The sequence below is a fragment of the Vulpes vulpes genome, chromosome 12, assembly GCF_048418805.1.
Source record: "Vulpes vulpes isolate BD-2025 chromosome 12, VulVul3, whole genome shotgun sequence".
In the NCBI taxonomy this organism is placed as follows: domain Eukaryota; kingdom Metazoa; phylum Chordata; class Mammalia; order Carnivora; family Canidae; genus Vulpes; species Vulpes vulpes.
In genome coordinates, this window is record NC_132791.1 from 68,947,863 (window position 1) to 68,965,948 (window position 18,086).

At 42.0% G+C, this 18,086-nt stretch overlaps 2 protein-coding genes across 3 annotated transcripts in view; one reads left to right on the plus strand and one right to left on the minus strand.

The window, feature by feature from the left end:
* The window catches only part of LOC112932431 (E3 ubiquitin-protein ligase TRIM36), a 36,392-nt gene extending 28,721 nt beyond the window's left edge, over positions 1-7,671 (plus strand). For both annotated transcript variants that reach the window (XM_026015368.2, XM_026015370.2), the window contains 2 exons: positions 2,699-2,996; positions 4,854-7,671. In XM_026015368.2, the coding sequence (XP_025871153.1) occupies positions 2,699-2,996; positions 4,854-5,208 (653 nt within the window). In that variant the 3' untranslated portion in view covers positions 5,209-7,671. The remainder of the gene's footprint in view (positions 1-2,698; positions 2,997-4,853) is intronic.
* Positions 7,672-16,786: 9,115 nt separating this feature from the next.
* LOC112932436 (small nuclear ribonucleoprotein E) lies at positions 16,787-17,228 on the minus strand. The gene has a single exon (XM_072732020.1). It carries the CDS (start codon positions 17,223-17,225, stop codon positions 16,947-16,949), a length of 279 nt encoding a protein of 92 aa, XP_072588121.1. The 5' UTR covers positions 17,226-17,228; the 3' UTR covers positions 16,787-16,946.
* Positions 17,229-18,086: the final 858 nt, after the last annotated feature.

Genomic DNA, 18,086 nt, shown 5'->3' on the forward strand with positions numbered 1-18,086 from the left:
TTGACTGAGCGGGACTATTAATTTGAGATTAAAATAGCATCAGTGCCACCTTACAAGTTTAAATAGTATAATTCCATATTTCTGATAAGTTGATAGAAAGCTCTATAACCGAGACCCTGGTAGATTTGTAGAAAAATTACTGTTCTAATATAAAACACTATTTCACTTAACCTCCTTCTGACCTGTCTGGATTTTCTATCTCTGCGATTCCCGGCCCGTGGGGGTGAAGGGCATCTATGAGAACCACGTGGTAGCTGTGCCTCCCACACTTAGAGGCCCCACACCCACCCACTTCCCCTGCCTTCCGAGTCAGAAACCACTGCTGTTCCTTACAGAGTGCCTGTGGGTTTTTGTAGAATGAGAATCGCCAGGTGGGTGGCTCTCCGCAGGGTCTCCATAGACAAGGGACACGCAAAACCAAGGCTGTGCTTGTTCTGCTTTAGCAGGAAGACACTGTGGCCTGTTGTCACTGCCTGCCAGGTGCCTCGAGTTGGATCTCAGACTCCATTGCCCCTGCCTGGGTTTAGTGGCTTTATGTGCCGTCTTTTGTACACTCTTGTCTTTCCTTCCCCTTTTGTCCATAGCAGACTGACCACTACTTGTTTTTCATGCACGTTGTGGCCAATTAAAAAAAAAAAAAAAAAAAAAAAAGAATACAGATACAAATTAGGGTTGGCTAAAATTGTCTTCCTTCAATTTGAATAAAATCCAGTATAGTCTGAGGATGGATTTGCAAATATTAAATGAATTTGCCTTTTTATCATCTATTCAGTTTCCCCTTTCTTTTCTCATCTCTGACTGAAAGTGGAATTAAAAGAAACCTGGAAGTAGCTGCTGTTTTAAATAGTGATGTGGAAGGGGAAGCAAGAAAGGACATGTTCAAAGTTGTCTTTTTTTTTTAATTTAAGATTTTATTTTTAAGGAATCTCCACACCCACTGTGGGGCTCAAACTCACAACCTTGAGATCAAGAGTTGCATGCTCCACTGACTGAGCCAGTCGGGTGCCCCCAAAGTTGATTAGCTTTTCTCTGAGAGGAGCTGTGTGAATTGGGAGACCATTAAATATATATTTTGCCAGGCGCCTGGGTGGCTCAGTTGGTTAAGCATCTGCCTTCAGCTCAGGTCATGATCCCGGGGCCCTGGGGTCGAGTCCTGCGTCTGACTTTGCTCAGTGAGGACCCTGCTTCTCCCTCTCCCTCTGTCTCTCCCCTCTGTTTGTGCTTGTGCATACATTCTCTATCAAATAAAAAAATAAAATCTTAAAAAAAAATACAATTTGCAAATGGGGAGGCTTGAGATTGGAAGCAGGAATTATTATGGCAGGACAACAGACATTACCAGGAAGAATGGTCAGCCTATGTATAGAGAATGACTTTAGCTTGCTTCGCAGACTTTTTTTTTTTTTTAAATTATGATACAGTTAAAAATTACCATTTTGACCATTTTTAAGAGTACAGGTCTGTGACATTAAGTACATCCACACTGTTGTAGAGCCACCACCACTCACATCTCTAGAATGTCTTCATTTTTTCCAGATGAAACTCTGTGCCCAGTAAACACAAACTTCCCATTCCTCCTCTCCATAGAGCCTGGGAGCCTCTTTTCTACTTTCTGTCTTTATGAGTTGCCTGTACCTCATAGAAGTGGATTGATAATAATTCTTCATTGTCTGTACCTCATAGAAGTGGATTCTAATAATCCTTCTGTGCCTGGCATATTTGGAGCTTCAACCATGTTGAAGCATGAACCAGAATTTCCTTGCCTTTTTAGGCTGAATACTATTCCACTGTTTGGATTTATCCATTCTTGTGTTGATGGACTTTTGAGTTGTTTCCACTTTGGGGCTAACAGCCAATGTCCTTGCTTAATGGATATGAGTTGATAGAGACTCAGGAGAGTGGCATTATGTCCAATCTGTGGTTGAAGAAATTGAAAGTTCTGTTAAACTCCATTTAAGGGGTGTCTGTGTGGCTTAGTGGGTTAAGTGTCTGCCTTTGGCTCAGGTCGTGATTCCCAGGGTCCTGGGGTCGAGCCCTGCATTGGGCTCCCTCCTCACTGGGGCATCTTTTTCTTCCTCTCCCTCTGCTTGCCTCTTCCTCTGCTCATGCTCACTTTTTCTCTGTCAAGTAAATAAATAAAATCTTAAAAAAAAACTCCATTTAAATCCTTGAGCAGGAATTAAAACTGTCATCTCTCTAACCCCAAAACTTTTGCCTTTTTAAAATACCATGCACCATGTCTCATGTCTGCCATGTTGATGGATAAGGAAAAGCCTCTATCACAATTGCTCATGTTTTCCAAATTTATAAAATGTGGAATACATGTTTAGGAAAATGTATTGATAATTATGAAAATGTACAACCCCTCATTTTAAGGAGAAAAGGGACAGATCCGCTTGTAAAATATTTAGAAGAGATCTGTATCTGTTGCAAGGAACCACACTCACTGGTTTTCTCATATGCTTAAAATACTTCCTTCTGCCTTTTGATATTTCTGAGGACGTTCAGGTAGAGAGAATCTATTGGAAGTGATTTCCCAGTCAGGGATTTGGTTTGTCACAGTTTGTCGAGGGTACTGTGAAACATGCCTCTTCACAGCTTTTTCAGACATTTCTGGTTCAGAGCCCGATCGTGTTAACCACCAATTACAGAAATGCAATTACGTAGTGATCAGGCTAATTTTAAGGTCTCTTTACAGTTTTCAGTTTCCTCTTTGATGAGAAATGTGGCTATAATAATGAACACCTCTTGCTGAACCTGAAGAGAGACCGCGTGGAGAGCAGAGCCGGGTTTAATCTCCTGCTCGCTGCGGAGCGAATCCAAGTGGGTTATTACACAAGCTTGGACTATATCATTGGAGACGTTGGGATTACCAAGGGGAAGCACTTCTGGGCCTTCCGTGTGGAGCCGTATTCGTACCTGGTAAAAGCAGGAGTTGCTTCCAGTGATAAGCTACAGGAGTGGCTCCGGTCTCCCCGGGATGCAGTTAGTCCAAGGTAGGTTCTTGTACTGATCTCTAGGACTCGATGATTCTTTTAAAAGTAAATATCTGGGATCGCCTTGGTGGCTCAGCAGTTGAGCGTCTGCTTTTGGCTCAGGGCGTGATCCCAGAGTCCCGAGATCTAGTCCCGTATGGGGCTCCTTGCATGGAGCCTGTTTCTCCTTGTCTCTCACAAATAAATAAATAAAATTTAAAAAATACAATAAAAGTAAATATCTGTGTTTAGCAAGATCGGAAATCCACTTGGGTTTACTTATTGCAGTTGGAGTGCATTCCTTAGAGTCAGGTGCTCTGGGCGTGCCGAGGTGGCTGGCTAAGGAAAGGAGCCAGGTTGGCTTTCATTCCCACGGTGACTAATGAGATTTAGTGGTTAATTTCTGGTGCCATGAGGAACTGAGCCTGTTTTGGATACCTCTTGACTGTGCCTTGCTGTTTTAAATTTTCAAAGTTTCTTGTATCGGTTACCTTAATTCTGTAATAAAAATTACTCACATGGATGGTGAAGTGCTTCTAGTTGCCATAGTTCAGAATTTTTTAAAGATTTTATCTATTTAATCATGAGAGGCACAGAGAGAGAGGCAGAGACACAGGCAGAGGGAAAAGCAGTCTCCCTGTGGGGAACCCAATGTGGGACTCGATCCTGGGACTCTAGGGTCATGTCCTAAGCTGAAGGCAGAAGCTCAACCACTGAGCCATCCAGATGCCCCTGCATAGTTCAGAATTGATAAGAATTTGTTCTTGTGTTATGGGACACAATTTCTTTAAACGCTCCTGTAAGTACTTGATAAAATTGGGTCATGGTAAACAGGTTTCCACATCAAAGAATTCCAGTTTCTTAAGAGATTGGTTATTTGACTGAGTTCATATGGTTTCGTTGTTTTAGATGGTATAAGGTCTACTGGCCCACATAGATAATGTTTGACCCCTGGTGTGAACAGAATCCCCAGTTAATCATCTGAGTTGATAGAAAGCTTTTTTGCACAAGTGTGAGAAATTATAACCAGGACATGGTTAATTAAACATAGTACCACAGGCCTAGAATATTGATAGAATATTACTATTAATAATGTTTTAAAGAGCTTGCAACATCGGAAATATCAGAAGTGAGAAAAAATATTAGAAGTGAGAAAACCCAATTAAAAGCATTGATTTAGTATAATTACAAATATATAAAAAGTAAACTACGCATAAGAAGAAAATGGAAGAACCTTTGTATCAAAAATTTATATAAGCTGCTACTGTTGTATGATATTGGGAAAGTGACCTTCCTGCTTGCTTACCATGGGATTTCCATGTAGAAATCCCAATCCAGAAATAGGGTCCTTAGAACCATGAAATGTGACTTTTTCTCCTGCATTATTTTGTATTTCACTCTAAGTTGGTAATTCCTTGCATTAGGGCACACATTTAATCTGTGACAGTTCCCTTCAGTTTCCTCCCCCCATTTTATTATTATCTATTTTATTTTAAAGAATCTCTACTCCCAATGTGGGGCTTGAACTCATTACCCCAAGACCAACAGTCCAGTGCTCCACGGCCTGAGCCAGCCAGGTGTCCCTCCCCTAGTTTATTTTTGATAGGCCAGAGTCTTGAATTATTTTATAGGTTTTTATTATTTTTCTTATCTGCATGTATCTAGAGATGTTTTATGATATTTCATGACAGGGAATTTGGGGCTGAGTCTCTGGTATAATTTCTAAATGGCAGTGCGTAGTCCAGATGTTTTAATTGATTTGTGTTTTAATAGAGAGTTTTTGACACACAGTCTAATTTCAAAGCGATGTGTATTATCTCATGAAAATGCTTTGTGGATGACGACACAGCTAAGACTGCTTTGTGTATTGTGTTCTAGATATGAGCAAGACAGCGGCCATGACAGCGGAAGTGAAGATGCCTGCTTTGATTCTTCCCAGCCGTTCACTCTGGTCACCATAGGCATGAAGAAGTTTTTCATACCCAAGTCAGCCACTTCTGCCAATGAACCTGAGAATAGGGTTCTTCCCATGCCAACAAGTATAGGGATTTTCCTTGACTATGATAAAGGCAGAGTGGCTTTCTATGACATGGATCACATGAAATGCCTTTATGAGCGTCAGGTGGACTGTTCACACACAATGTACCCAGCATTTGCATTAATGGGCAGTGGAGGAATTCAACTTGAGGAACCCATCACGGCAAAGTATCTAGAATACCAAGAGCACATGTAGATTAAGCATCTGATGTGACTTAGGGTGGAAGAGGGGAGCAGAATAATGCCTTGGTGTAACCTTCGTAACTAATTACATATCATCTAAGTAGTCTGTGACCACACTTGTTTTTGTGTGTGTTTCTTCTTAAATCAGAAACCGTAAACAGTTTTGCCTCTTTCGTTTCATTGTCCTGCCTTTCACAAGCCATGGGAGTCAAGACACTCTCCTGGTTGACTCTATAACTGGATTGTCTTTCTTTTTTTTATGAACAGGAAATCTAATTTATTTATGTCAGCCATGTTGCTGATAGGCACATTTCTTTTTGAGGGCGGGGAAGGGATTCAAAAGTATTTATTATTATGTTTTTGTGTTGTGTTTGGTTTTTCATTTTGTATCATGTTTGTCTTAAAAGATATTTTTTAGATGCCTTATGGATAGAAATTAGTACTTAGCCTTGTGTCTTGCATATGTTTTTCATAGGAAAACAAATTAGAGATAGCTAAAAAGACCAGAGAAACGGTAGTATATTTAAATGGAGAATTATGTATTTTGAGGTGTATAACTGAGATTCAGAGTATATTCCCTGGGAAATGAATATTGTTTTTTTTTTCTTTTAAGACTACAAATTGTAAGGATAGTTTTAAGAGTTTCCTTAGCTGTGATGCCCATTCCTGCATGTGTAGTTGAACATGGTTTTGTTTTTGTTTTTGTTTTTGGCAGGAAACACAAAAGTTCTTGGCTAATACACAAAACTCTCCATTAAAATTTCTCTTCAGTTTTTCTTAGTGAAAATTTCTGAGCTACTTACTCAATGAAAATACCAAATAATTTATTTTTCACAAATAGTAGTGAAGATACACTGATATTTGGCATAGTTGTTCTTTTGCTCTCTTATCGTGTCCTATGATTTTCATTTTTTGGCACCATTATTATATATCAGATTGTCCTGTTTTATGTTTACATGTTTGGAAAGTTCATTATATATTTTTAATGTCATTAAATTATTCTAAAATGTAGAGTAACTGGTCATTGGATGTTATTTTCTGTGGTCCATTGGGAATAAGCTTTTGTAAAAGTAAGTAAAATACAAATCTAGTTGTTGAGGAATAATAACAAAAATCATAGTGACTGTACCCTTTTAAAAGTTCTGATTTGCAGAATTAATATTTTAATTGAAATTTTACATTCATTTTTGAAAGGTGTCTTTAATTTAGATGGTTTTTATTTAGACTGCTCATTTTTTGGACATTAAAACGTTCAGAAACTAGACTTTTATATATCATAGCACTAATGATTTTGAAATGCTTTTGATCTATTTTGATAGACCAACCAAAACCTCAGGCCTTATTTGGTTTCCTTATTTGTTTGTTTTTCATATGTATTTTTAAATGGAAATCTATTACTTAGCCTGGTAGCATCAAATTAGCTTTTCTTCCCCCAACTTAAGTAGGAAATACTGTGGTGAAGTTCAGTATTGAGTAGGCTTTGTTACTTTCCCACCAATGAATAGCACTTTATGACATAGGCTGAACTAAACATATACACTGTGTTATGTGGGTGATTGTGCATTAAGGCTGCTAATGTCATGTGTGTGATAAAGTTTGAATCTCAAGCCTGTGTAAGCACATATCATGTAGACATTTGAAACATAAAGCTTTAATAGGAATAGGGAAGGAACGTAAAACATTGTATAGTTGTATAGAAATAATTCTCCTGGATTTCTTTCATTTTTAATAAAAATTGAAATATATGTAATTATTGAGCTGCATTCTGGGAATTCTCAGTATATTTATGTGGAAAATGGAAATAAAATCATTGATAAGACATGTTCAGCTGAATATATTAAACTTAGAGCTAAGATTTTACATAAAATTATTTGGGGCATGTACTTAACTAGCTCTAATTCTTGTCGAAGTGATCATTAGAAAAGCTTAACATGAAAATTCATTTACTTCAGCTAATTGATCAGATTGTCTCCTATTCCTTTTCTGCTCCATAATCAGATTTTGGATCAGATGAGTTTTCCTTTAGGTCACATTCATACTCTTGGGCCTTTGGGCTCTGGTGGTTGTGTGTTGCAATTAAATGTTATTTGTGCTTGATGGGCCTTAATTTTTAGAAAAAATCAGTTCCAGGCTATTCCTGTGTTACTGTATAATAACTTAATTCTCATATTTGCAGTTGCTTTCTGGAAAGTAGTAGGAATCAGAGCTATCTCCGAGGCATTGAAAACACTCCAGATCGTCATCTGATTAGACCCCAGGAGTGTGTCCCGTGTGGGAATATCCCTGATCGTGGCATTGCTACAAAAAGTGGAGAACTGTTAAAGGCAAGAATATGCTGAAGAAATTGTTCTACAAGGCAGGTGTGCATTCCTTTTAAAGGATCTTCACGTGCTTATTGCAACTAACATCCTGAGAACGGACATCTTTCTGGGGACTCTCTTGCCTTTCACAAATAAACTTGAAGGAATTTAGTTAAGTTTGATTTGGAACCCAGTTCCTTTATTTACAAAAACTCCTGCTGTTTCTGAGACATTGTGCGGTATACTGGATACAAGGTGAACAAGACCACCCACCCAAGTTCCTGCTCTTAGGAGCTTCCTTTGGAGGAAATGGAAAGTGCTAGAGAGTGTTGGAAGAATGGGCTCTGGTAGACTCAGTGGTTAGGGAAGCCCTTCTGAGGAGGCACTAGAAGTTTGACACCACTGGAAGGAGCTGGCTGTACAAAGAGCTGAGTGAAGCGTGTGCTGGGTAGAGAGAACAAGTTGCCTAAAAAGGCTTGGAGATGGCGAACTGGTCAGAGTTGGGGCAGGAAATAGCATTCGGCCTGGAGGGTTCAGTTGAAATATTAATGAGAGGGTTACTTAGAGATGTGAGCCACCTTGAAGAACAAGTAATGATGAGGCCTTGGTAAGACTACCCACAGCCAGATGCCATGACTGCCTTCAGAGCAAGGATGGCCAGGGGAGAGCATGTTCCTAGATGTTGGGGGAGAAAGAGTCACTAAGGAAGGCTCCCTTGCTGGGAGCTGGGCTCGCTGTGGGAGGCAGCTAATCCCTGAGATGCAGCGCCAGGATACGGAGTCAGAAATACCGTTTGTTGGATCTGTTGGTGCTGCCTATTGACCAAATGCTACTGGAAGCCACTCAGCCAGGGCTCTCTAGAGATGCAGATGTGTAGGGGCGGGGGGGGGGGGGGTGGTGACGGGACAGCTCATCCTCCTGGGATGGAGAAGGGGGAAGCAGGCATCTGGTGGGGGTTCTAGGGGTAGCTTCAATAGAGAACAGCTGGTGCAATTGGGAAGTAGCTTGGTGTATCTGAAGGGGGCAAAAGGCTATTGGCCACTGTGCTGACTGCTTAAAGGTACTTAAAATGTTCTACAAACGCACATGGGTGGCTCGTGGTGGAACATCTGCCTTCAGCTCAGGGTGTGATCCTGGGGTTCTGGGATTGAGTCCCACATGGGGCTCCCCGCAGGGAGCCTGCTTCTCCCTCTGCCTATGTCTCTGCCTCTCTCTTTGTGTCTCTCGGGAATAAATGAAAAAATTTTTAAAAAACACAGAAATGAAGACTTAGAAAACCATTACCTGGGAGATCTCTACATCATCCCTGAGTCACTTCTCCAGTTTTCTTCAGAAGCTCCACCTCCTGTCTTCTCTGGTAGGGATTGGTGGTGATGGCAGGCCAGGTGGGCAGGAGAGGTTGGAGGAAGGGTAACTGGTAATGCAGCTGCAAGGAGCTGGGAAGTGGGAGCCGAGGTTTGGGAAAGGGGTTAACTACTCCGTATAGTAACCTTCAAACAGCCCATTGCCTCAACTTTGAGACTATCCAGAGTCCACTTTGTCCCCCCTCTTCTGTACCACCACCATTCTCACCTGATCCCTGTAATAGTACCTTCTCACCTGGTCTCCCTCAGGCCGTGGTATTTTTTTTTTTTTTTTTTAAGATTTATTCATGAGAAACATAGAAAGGCAGAGACATAGAGGGAGAAGCAGGCTCCTTACAGGGAGCCTGATGTGGGACTCAATCCCAGGACCCCGGGATTACAACTTGGGCCAAAGGCAGATACTCAACAGCTGACACCCGGGCGTCCTTCTTAGGTCCTGTGTTAGCTGGATAAATAAATCCTCCTAAGAAACCCTGAGACCTCTAGTCTTAACCAAAATGGTTTTTTTGCTCTCACAAAATTAACTGTGTATCAGCAACCCTTTCCTCCCCTGGCAATGCAGGGGCAGGCTACCTTCACGCTGTGATGCCATCTAACATTGCTGGTTTACAGAGTTCTTAGAAACTGAAGACACTGGAAAGCCCCCAACAGCTACTAATGCCCCAGCACATCATTTGCATTCATGTTCCATTAGCTAGAACTAATTGCATGGTGCTAAAACTGGCAGGCATGGGAGTGAGAAGCTTGTTTCCTTCAGATGCACAGACAGGAGACCACCAGTTATGGGCGAGCACCAATCATGCGTCTCTCAAGCCATTGCACCATTTTACTTTTTCTCAATCACAAAATCAGCATGAACCTTTTGCAAATTCCCACTGTTTCAGATATCCACACAATCCTTCACCTTGATCTGTTTTTGAATGTCACCTTAGTGAGAACCTTAAGTACTCTAAATTTTGTCCTCCCCTGCCCCCCGCAACACAGCATACTCCCCATTCCCTGCACCTAGACGTTTCACTTTTGTTTAGATCCTCAAAAATCTTAGTTCCACCAGAACAGGAGTTGTATCCAGTATTTATCATTGCTGCATCCCAGCACTTTGAACCTCTCCTGGTTTCCAGCTCTAGGACTGTCTTCTGCCTTCTGTATGTGGTGCCTGCAGGTTTTTTTTTTTTTTTTAAGATTTTATTTGAAAGAGAGAGTGAGCACTAGGAAAGCAGACTCCCTGCTGAGCACAGAGCCCTATGCGGGGCTGGATCTCAGAGCCCTGAGATCATGTCCTGAGCCCAAGGCAGATAGATGCTTAACCCACTGAGCCACCCAGGCGCCCTGTCCCTGCCATTCTTGAGCCTTTTTGGGGATCTACGTGGGTAACGGGTTTCTCCCAATGCAAGCTTTCAGATTTGACCTTCCTTCACCAGGTCATTTGCAATCTCTCCATCTGCTCTCTGCCCTGTCATCATAGCTAACTGGTGTACCTACCTCCTGGTGGCCCTGAAGTTAGAGTTGGCTTTTGAGTTTCCTGTGTATTTTTGTTGATTTTCTTTTTTGGGGTAGGGGAGGGATGGTTTTCAAGAGGAAGAAGCAGATAGGGTATTGCCATCTTGAAACTAGGAAAAGTATCTTTGGAATGATGGATCCATAAAATTAGTATTTTTTCCAGGTTTTCATTTTATAACACCTTGACTCTAAGGGAAAATAAGTTTTGTTTTTTTTTTTTAAACAATGGAGTTATAATGTGTATATGTACCTTGTGCTTGGCAGAAGATACTTTCTTCGAAAATCACTTATAACTTGGACTTTTATTGTATATGGTGAGTGGATTCAATTTGTGATAACATTTGAGAGTTTTAAGGTTCTTTATCACACCTGCATTTGTTTCCCCCATTTTGATCTTTTTTTAAAGATTTTATTTATTTAAGATTTTATTTATTCATGAGAGACAGAGAGAGAGAGGCAGAGACACAGACACAGAAGCAGGCTCCATGCAGGGAGCCTGACGTGGGACTCGATCCCAGGACCCCGGGATCATGCCCTGAGCTGAAGGCAGATGCTCAACCGCTGAGCCAGCCAGGTGCCCCTAACACGTGACATTTGAATTCCTTCATAAGCATACCTAAAATGCCTTAAAATTATTGGGTGGTAAGGAAGCCTAAAGACATTTATAAAATACCGTAGAGGTCAGTACATTCTAGTATGTGTCTAAACAATGATCTCGTAGTACTTTATAGATTTGGAGGCAGGGAGAAGAAATAAGTGGGCGTGCTACCCTGTTAGGCAAAGTTAGAGATTTGTTTTATATTTGACAGCAGGAATTCTCACAGCATTTACTGCCTGTTTGAAGCTGTGAACACGGGCATGGTTGGTAGTGGTTGGTGTGGAGTTTTGCTTTGGATTCCTCTGTGAGGTTTATCATTTAATACCTGTGTGATTTTACTTGATTGATTTATTTTTTAAAAAGACTATTTGAGAGAGAGAGAGAGAGAGTGAACAAGAAAGAGAGAGCCTGCACAAGTCAGGGGAGGGCAGAGGGAGAAGCAGACTCCCCGCTGAGGAGGAGCCCAGCTCGGGGCTCTATCCCAGTGATGAAGCTTTGGAGTGCAGGTGAGGCTTGGTGGGGTGAGGTCCGGAGCCGATGACCAAGAAAGAATTCTTGAGATGTCTTGGTGCAAAATGGTGGTTTTATTAAAGCCCGGGGACAGGACCTGGGGGCAGGAAGAGCTGCTGCACCGGGGTTGTGCGGGGTGGCTGATTATTTACTTGGCAGCAGGGGTAAGAAAAAAGAGAGGTTTTTATTTTATTTTATTTTTAATTTTTTTAATTGAAATTCAATTTGCCAACATATAGCATAACACCCAGTGCTCATCCTGCAAAGTGCCCCCCTCAGTGCCCATCACCCAGTCACCCCAACCCCCCCAACCACCTCCCCTTCCACTACCCCTTGTTCATTGCCCAGAGTTAGGTGTCTCTCATGTTTTGTCACCCTCACTGATATTTTTTCCCTTTCACTATTTTTTATATTCCCCAAATGAATGAGACCATATAATGATTGTCCTTCTCCAATTGACTTACTTCACTCAGCATAATACCCTCCAGTTCCATCCACGTTGAAGCAAATGGTGGGTATTTGTCGTTTCTAATGGCTGAGGAATATTCCATTGTATACATAGACCACATCTTCTTTATCCATTCATCTTTCGATGGACACTGAGGCTCCTTCCACAGTTTGGCTATTGTGGACATTGTTGCTATAAACATCAAGGTGAGAGGTTTTTAAAAGAACTTTTATGTGCCAAAGAGGACCTACAAGATACTTGGGGGCCTTGCCATTGTCAAGTTACGGTTGTTTTTCCCTCTAGCAAGGCATTAACATTAAGACACTTGGAAACTTCCTGAGGAGTATCACACATATCCCACGGCAGGGGGGAGAGGGGTGTCATTTGTGGGGTGTCACCTTGTGTTTTGTCCTCAGGTAGCTCTCCGTTCCCTATCACCAGGACCCGGGGATCAGGAGCTGAGCCAAAGGCAGATGCTCAACCACTGAGCCACCCAGGGTCCCCACATTTTGCTTTTCTGTAGCATTTCTGAAAATGGTATTTAACTCCATAGATATGTTTTAGGAATGATCAGAATATCTTCAAATACACAATTGATTTGGGGGAATCCTAAGTACCGTGTTCAACTGCTGTCATTTGCTCCTAATGCCCGAAGCCAAACTAAAGAGCTACATGAATCACTTGAGGTATAATTCAGACAGATACAAGTTAAATCTAGATTCCGAGAGACTGAGATCCTGTGGTCCAAGCTTGTTTCTTTGCTATTACATAACAAGGAGTTAGTGCTCAAAAAACGTAGAGGAAGAGGTCTTAGGTAGCTTATGTCAAGCATCAGCTTCTCAGGGAAACTTGGTTTGGGATAGATTTCTCCAGAGCTCCAGGAGCTGTGGATGGACTTTGTAATTAAAAAGCAGCAGCAAGGGTTCAAATGCATGTGGCTCACCTGGAGATCTGGTTAAAATGCAGATTTTAACTGAGTAGGGCTAAGTTGGGACTGAAGCATCTACATCGCTAACCAGCTCCAGGTGACTCAGTGCTGCTGTCCCGGGCTCAGAGGACACCTTAGCTGGGCTTCAGAAAGCCTGTTGGATCTGGGAAGGGAGGCCCCGGAGCAGAATTAGTTTGCAGTGAAAATGAAGCCAGCTCAACTGGAATGGGAACCATCGTCTGAGGTAGGCCTCCTGAGGTTTACAAGTAAGGCCCGAATTATCTTTTAATGAAGTTTTGAAAGCTTGGGCATTTAGGCAAACATTTAAACAAAACTCCCCAGAGACTGTCATAGGCTATAAGAGTTTAGGCAGAGGTCATAGGGCCCTTTGGCCTGAAACTAGCCAATCTCAGCATATGTCTTGCAGAATATGAGTAGAATTCACTTGATCCTGACCGGTGGTCCTTGATGAGATGAGAATGTGTTAGTTGCAAAATACACCCACAAGTGGCTAAAAGACTTGCCTAGACAGGGATCGATTATTTCAGAAGTTTGCGGTGTTTTGACTGTTGTGTTCCAGAAACTATGCTAATTGTGTAGTGGAGACTTTAATTCTCTTAACATTGCTAAGGAGAGTGTATTATTTGTTAGAAAACAAAATCCAACTGAGTAAGTTTGGGGATTCTTGGCTTTATCAAACAATTCATAGGTTGGGCAATGTCCCCTGCGGTAAGCAGAGGGAGGAGTACAAAATAGAAGGATTTTTTAGAAGGTTTTAGCAGAAGAAAAGGATTCCTCCTGGCCAGACTGCTTTCCCAGGGGGAGAAAAGCAAGGGTTCTAATCACGCAAATGATCTCATCTTTTGGGGGGTGGAGGGGACCCTGAGTGGCAGATTCCCAGGCACTTGATTGAAGCATTCCCAACTGACAGGGTAAGATGTTTCTGGGGGTGGCTGTATTAAGCCCCTTAAAATGGCATTAATTGAAAACATTGTTTCCATCATTACATCTTATAAAACAAGTTTTTATTTTTTTATTTTTTTAAATATTTTATTTATTCATGAGAGAGAGGTAGAGACACAGGCAGAGGGAGAAGCGGGATCCCTGCAGGGAGGCCGATATGGGACTCGATCCGGGGACCCTGGGATCACGCCTTGAGCCAAAGACAGACGCTCAACTGCCAAGCCATCCAGATGTTCCCCAAAAAACAAGTTTTTAATGACCACATAGAATTTCACTCTTGGATAGATTTTCTGGTCTTTGCTCTTGTAATTTTTAAAAATTTATTTATTCATGTGAGAGAAAGAGCTGGAGCAGAGTGGGGCAGGGGATGGGGGGCAGAGCGAGTGAGAAGCAGACCCTTCACTGAGTAGGGGGCCTGATGTGGGGCTTGATTCCAGGACCCCAGGATCATGACCTGAGCCGAAGGCAGATGCTGAAGTGACTGAGCCATTCAGGCATCCCTGTTCTTAAAATGTTTCAGAGTGGCCACTCTACAAGGAATGTGTCTATACATTTTGCTACCTCATCAAAGAAGCTATGTTCCAATTCAAGGGGGAATCAAGAAAGTTAATGGTGGTCTGAGTTTTGTCCAAGGCCCCAAGCACCTGGTCATATCTCACTAGAGCCAGATCCCAAACATGTTCCAGGACATTAGCTTCAAACAAACCTTGGCTGATGCTACCATCAGGACTCCTTACCTCAGGTAATTCATGGAGTAACACCTACTATTCACTATTCATCTGTAAATGGGAAAAATATCAATCTTGTAAAACAACAACAACAAGAACTTGAATGCTTTTCTGCTCTTGGGCAGGGCATGCCTCTTCTGTCTCAGGTTACTTGCCCTTCCTCTGAAAGTCTTTGAGTTTTGCAAGGCTCATAGGTTCTTTCTTTTCTTAATTTCTGTACCCCATGTAGGGCTCGAACTCATGACCCTGAGATCAGGGGTCCCATTCCCCACCATTTGAGCCATCAGGTGTCCCAAGGCTCAGGTTTTTAAAAGGGATGTATAGTGAATTGGGATCATGAGAAATTCTCAATCTTTTCAATATCTTTCATAGACTCAGCTTATAAATATTGTCAAAGGAAACTATGACCATGAAGTTGGTAATGCAAATGATTTGTTGAGGATTTGGATGGTAAGAAATATTCAGAGGCTATTTTCAGATACAGATGATGGATTCTAAAATGGGTGGAATTAGTAGACTTAACCTGGGGGGAAATTCCATAGTTATCTGCAGAATAGAATTACCATAAGTAGCAGCTTGTCTAGGCATTAGCAGAGATGTGTATACTTTGGTGACAGTGCCTCCAAATCTGTCTTGATCCATATTCTGTAGTACCTGCACATTTTTCCTTTACTCTGAAATATAAATTGCTTCAGAAAGTGCAGCCAGAGGGCGCCTGGCTGGCTCAGTAGGTAGAGCACATGACTCTTGATCTTGGGTTGTGATTTTGAGTCGCACATTGGGCGTAGAACTTAAAAAAGAAAAAAAGCGCCACTCACTGCAGACAGAATCCAAATGCAGAGGGGAGTGTTGGGGAAACAAGAAAAGAACTGATTGCAGTGAGGCCAATGCCAGGAAGACAGCGGAGTGGCTTCTCAAAGACCATGTCCAAAGCACTGAAAATACTTCCAGGTTTATATAAGGAAAATGTGGAACAAAGATTAGGTGCATGTGGGTGGGCAGTAAAGCTCAGGACGATCCTTGTCTTAGATTCTTGACTTAGGGTCAGTCATGCCGGGTCTTGCTGGCTCAGGGCAGTCCTGAGTGCTTGAGAGGCTAGTTTCATTCCCATCAGAGGATGCCTCACCTGCAGGGTCTTTGGCCGCAGATAAGAGGTTAAGCCGGGAAGAACTTGATTGATTATTTTGTGTGTGTGTGTGTGTGTGTTTTTTAAGATTTATTTATTTATTTATGAGAGAGAGAGAGAGAGAGAGAGAGAGAGAGAGGCAGAGACACAGGCAGAGGGAGAAGCAGGCTCCATGCAGGGAGCCCAATGCAGGACTCAATCCCGGGACTCCAGGATCGTGCCCTGGGCCAAAGGCAGGCTCCAAACCACTAAGCCACCCAGGGATCCCCCGAACTTGATTGATTAGAAAGTTTGAGGTCTAAATGGAGGTGGTTGAAGCTTGCTCGCTTGCTTTCTTTTCTTTCTTTCTCTTAAGATTTTATTTATTCATGAGAGACACAGAGAGGCAGAGACGTAGGCAGAGGGAGAAGCTGGCTCCTCGCAGAGCCCGATGCGGGACTTCATCCCAGGACCCCGGGATCACGCCCTGAGCTGAAGGCATTCGCTCAACCACTGAGCCCCCCAGGTGCTCCTGAAGCTTTCAAGATTTTTCTGTGTGAATCTGATGCAGGCAGGCTGGGGACCAAGGGGAGGGTCCCACAGGACCAGCCAAGAGTGTCCTTGACTTCACCCAGGATAGAACACAAACGGGACTCAGAGAAAGTGAAAACAGTTTATTGAGTAGCGTGATGAGAAAGAATAGGGAGAGTGTCTGGGAGACTTTTAATCTTGAACTAAACCAAGAGAAGAATAAGTTATCATTGCTTGGGGCGAGGGGCTTCCTTAGAAAAGGGCCTAGAGAATGTATTCCTTTAGGAATTGAGGGTAAGGCCTGATCACAGGTGAGCTCAGGTGAATAGTAGGTGTTACTCCATGAATTACCTGAGGTAAGGAGTCCTGATGGTAGCATCAGCCAAGGTTTGTTTGAAGCTAATGTCCTGGAACATGTTTGGGATCTGGCTCTAGTGAGATATGACCAGGTGCTTGGGGCCTTGGACAAAACTCAGACCACCATTAACTTTCTTGATTCCCCCTTGAATTGGAACATAGCTTCTTTGGCTGATTCAGAGGCAAAATATGGATCATGAGTAAATTGGTCTTGCAGAAAAACAGCGGAGATGGAGCCTTTCTTTTTTTTTTTTTTAAATAAAAACAATCCCACAGCATTTATTATCCTCTGGTAAGAACATAAAGGTAATCAAAACAATACGAACAAGGGTTTTAGAACTATATTCCCAACAAAGGACATCTAAAAAAACAAACTACGTGGCCTTCTCAAGAATTTCTCACTTCACTGATCATTCATTCTAGTTGGAGACACTTTGGAGCAGGGTAATATTATCTCCTTTTAGCATGATCCGACCCAGTTGTTTTCTTGACTTTGTTTTAGAATGAATCTCTTCGGCATCATCTAATACAAGGTTCATGTACTCATCAAAACCAATGATACAGCCCTCTATCCGCATGTTTACTTGCTCATAAAGCCACACCTGAATCCGAGATCTATTTTGCAAGTATCTGAAGATGAGGTTGATGGGCTGAACCATCACCTTCTGCACTTTTTGGCCCTGGCCACGGTACGCCATGGTGGAAGCCAGATGGAGCCTTTCTTAAGTGGAGCCCCTTCAGCTTGCCTGTCTCAAATAGTCTCATCGAAGCTCTATTTGAGAAAACTCCTCCCCCTGCAAAATTCTTTGCTTCATCCATTTTAATTCAACCCAAAGATGCAATAACCCCTCTTCAGGTTTCCAACTGATCCACAGTTCATTTGTATGTAGTTTGACAATTAAACATTACTTGATACTCAAAAGGTTATTTATGGAAACACGTTGAACATGGTCCAAAAAAAATTAAGATTTTGTTTTTAAGTTATCTCTACAGCCAACATGGGGCTCAAACACAGAACCCCAAGATCAAGAGTCATATGCTCTTTGAGCTGAGCCAGGGAGGAGCCCTAGTCCAAAATGTTTTGAGGATGAAGATAAATGAAGTTCAATTATTTGTGTCAATTATGTCAGTTCCCAATTAATCTAGGAATATAACTCACTGACCTAGGCTTAATTTGTGGGCTTTAATATTCTTAGGTTATGGTGATCCATGATATTGACCTTTTCTACCCAATTGGCCTTTTTAAAAATTATTTAAATTGTAGTTGGTTAATATATCATGTAATACTGGTTTCAGAAACAAAATTTAGTGATTCATCACTTACATGGAACACCCAGTGCTCATCACAAGTACCCTCCTTAATACCCATCACCTGTTTCATCCATCCCCCTACTCACCTTCCCAGTTTGTTCTCCAACTGGCTATTTTTCTAAGTCTTTCCAATCTAGGTTCCCTGTGATATAAGGACGTTGGGCTACCTTTGGCATTCAGGTGGCTACTATTCATTTGGACCTGGACATCTGGGGAATCTGCTTGTGCATTAATAGAAGAAGTGGGTG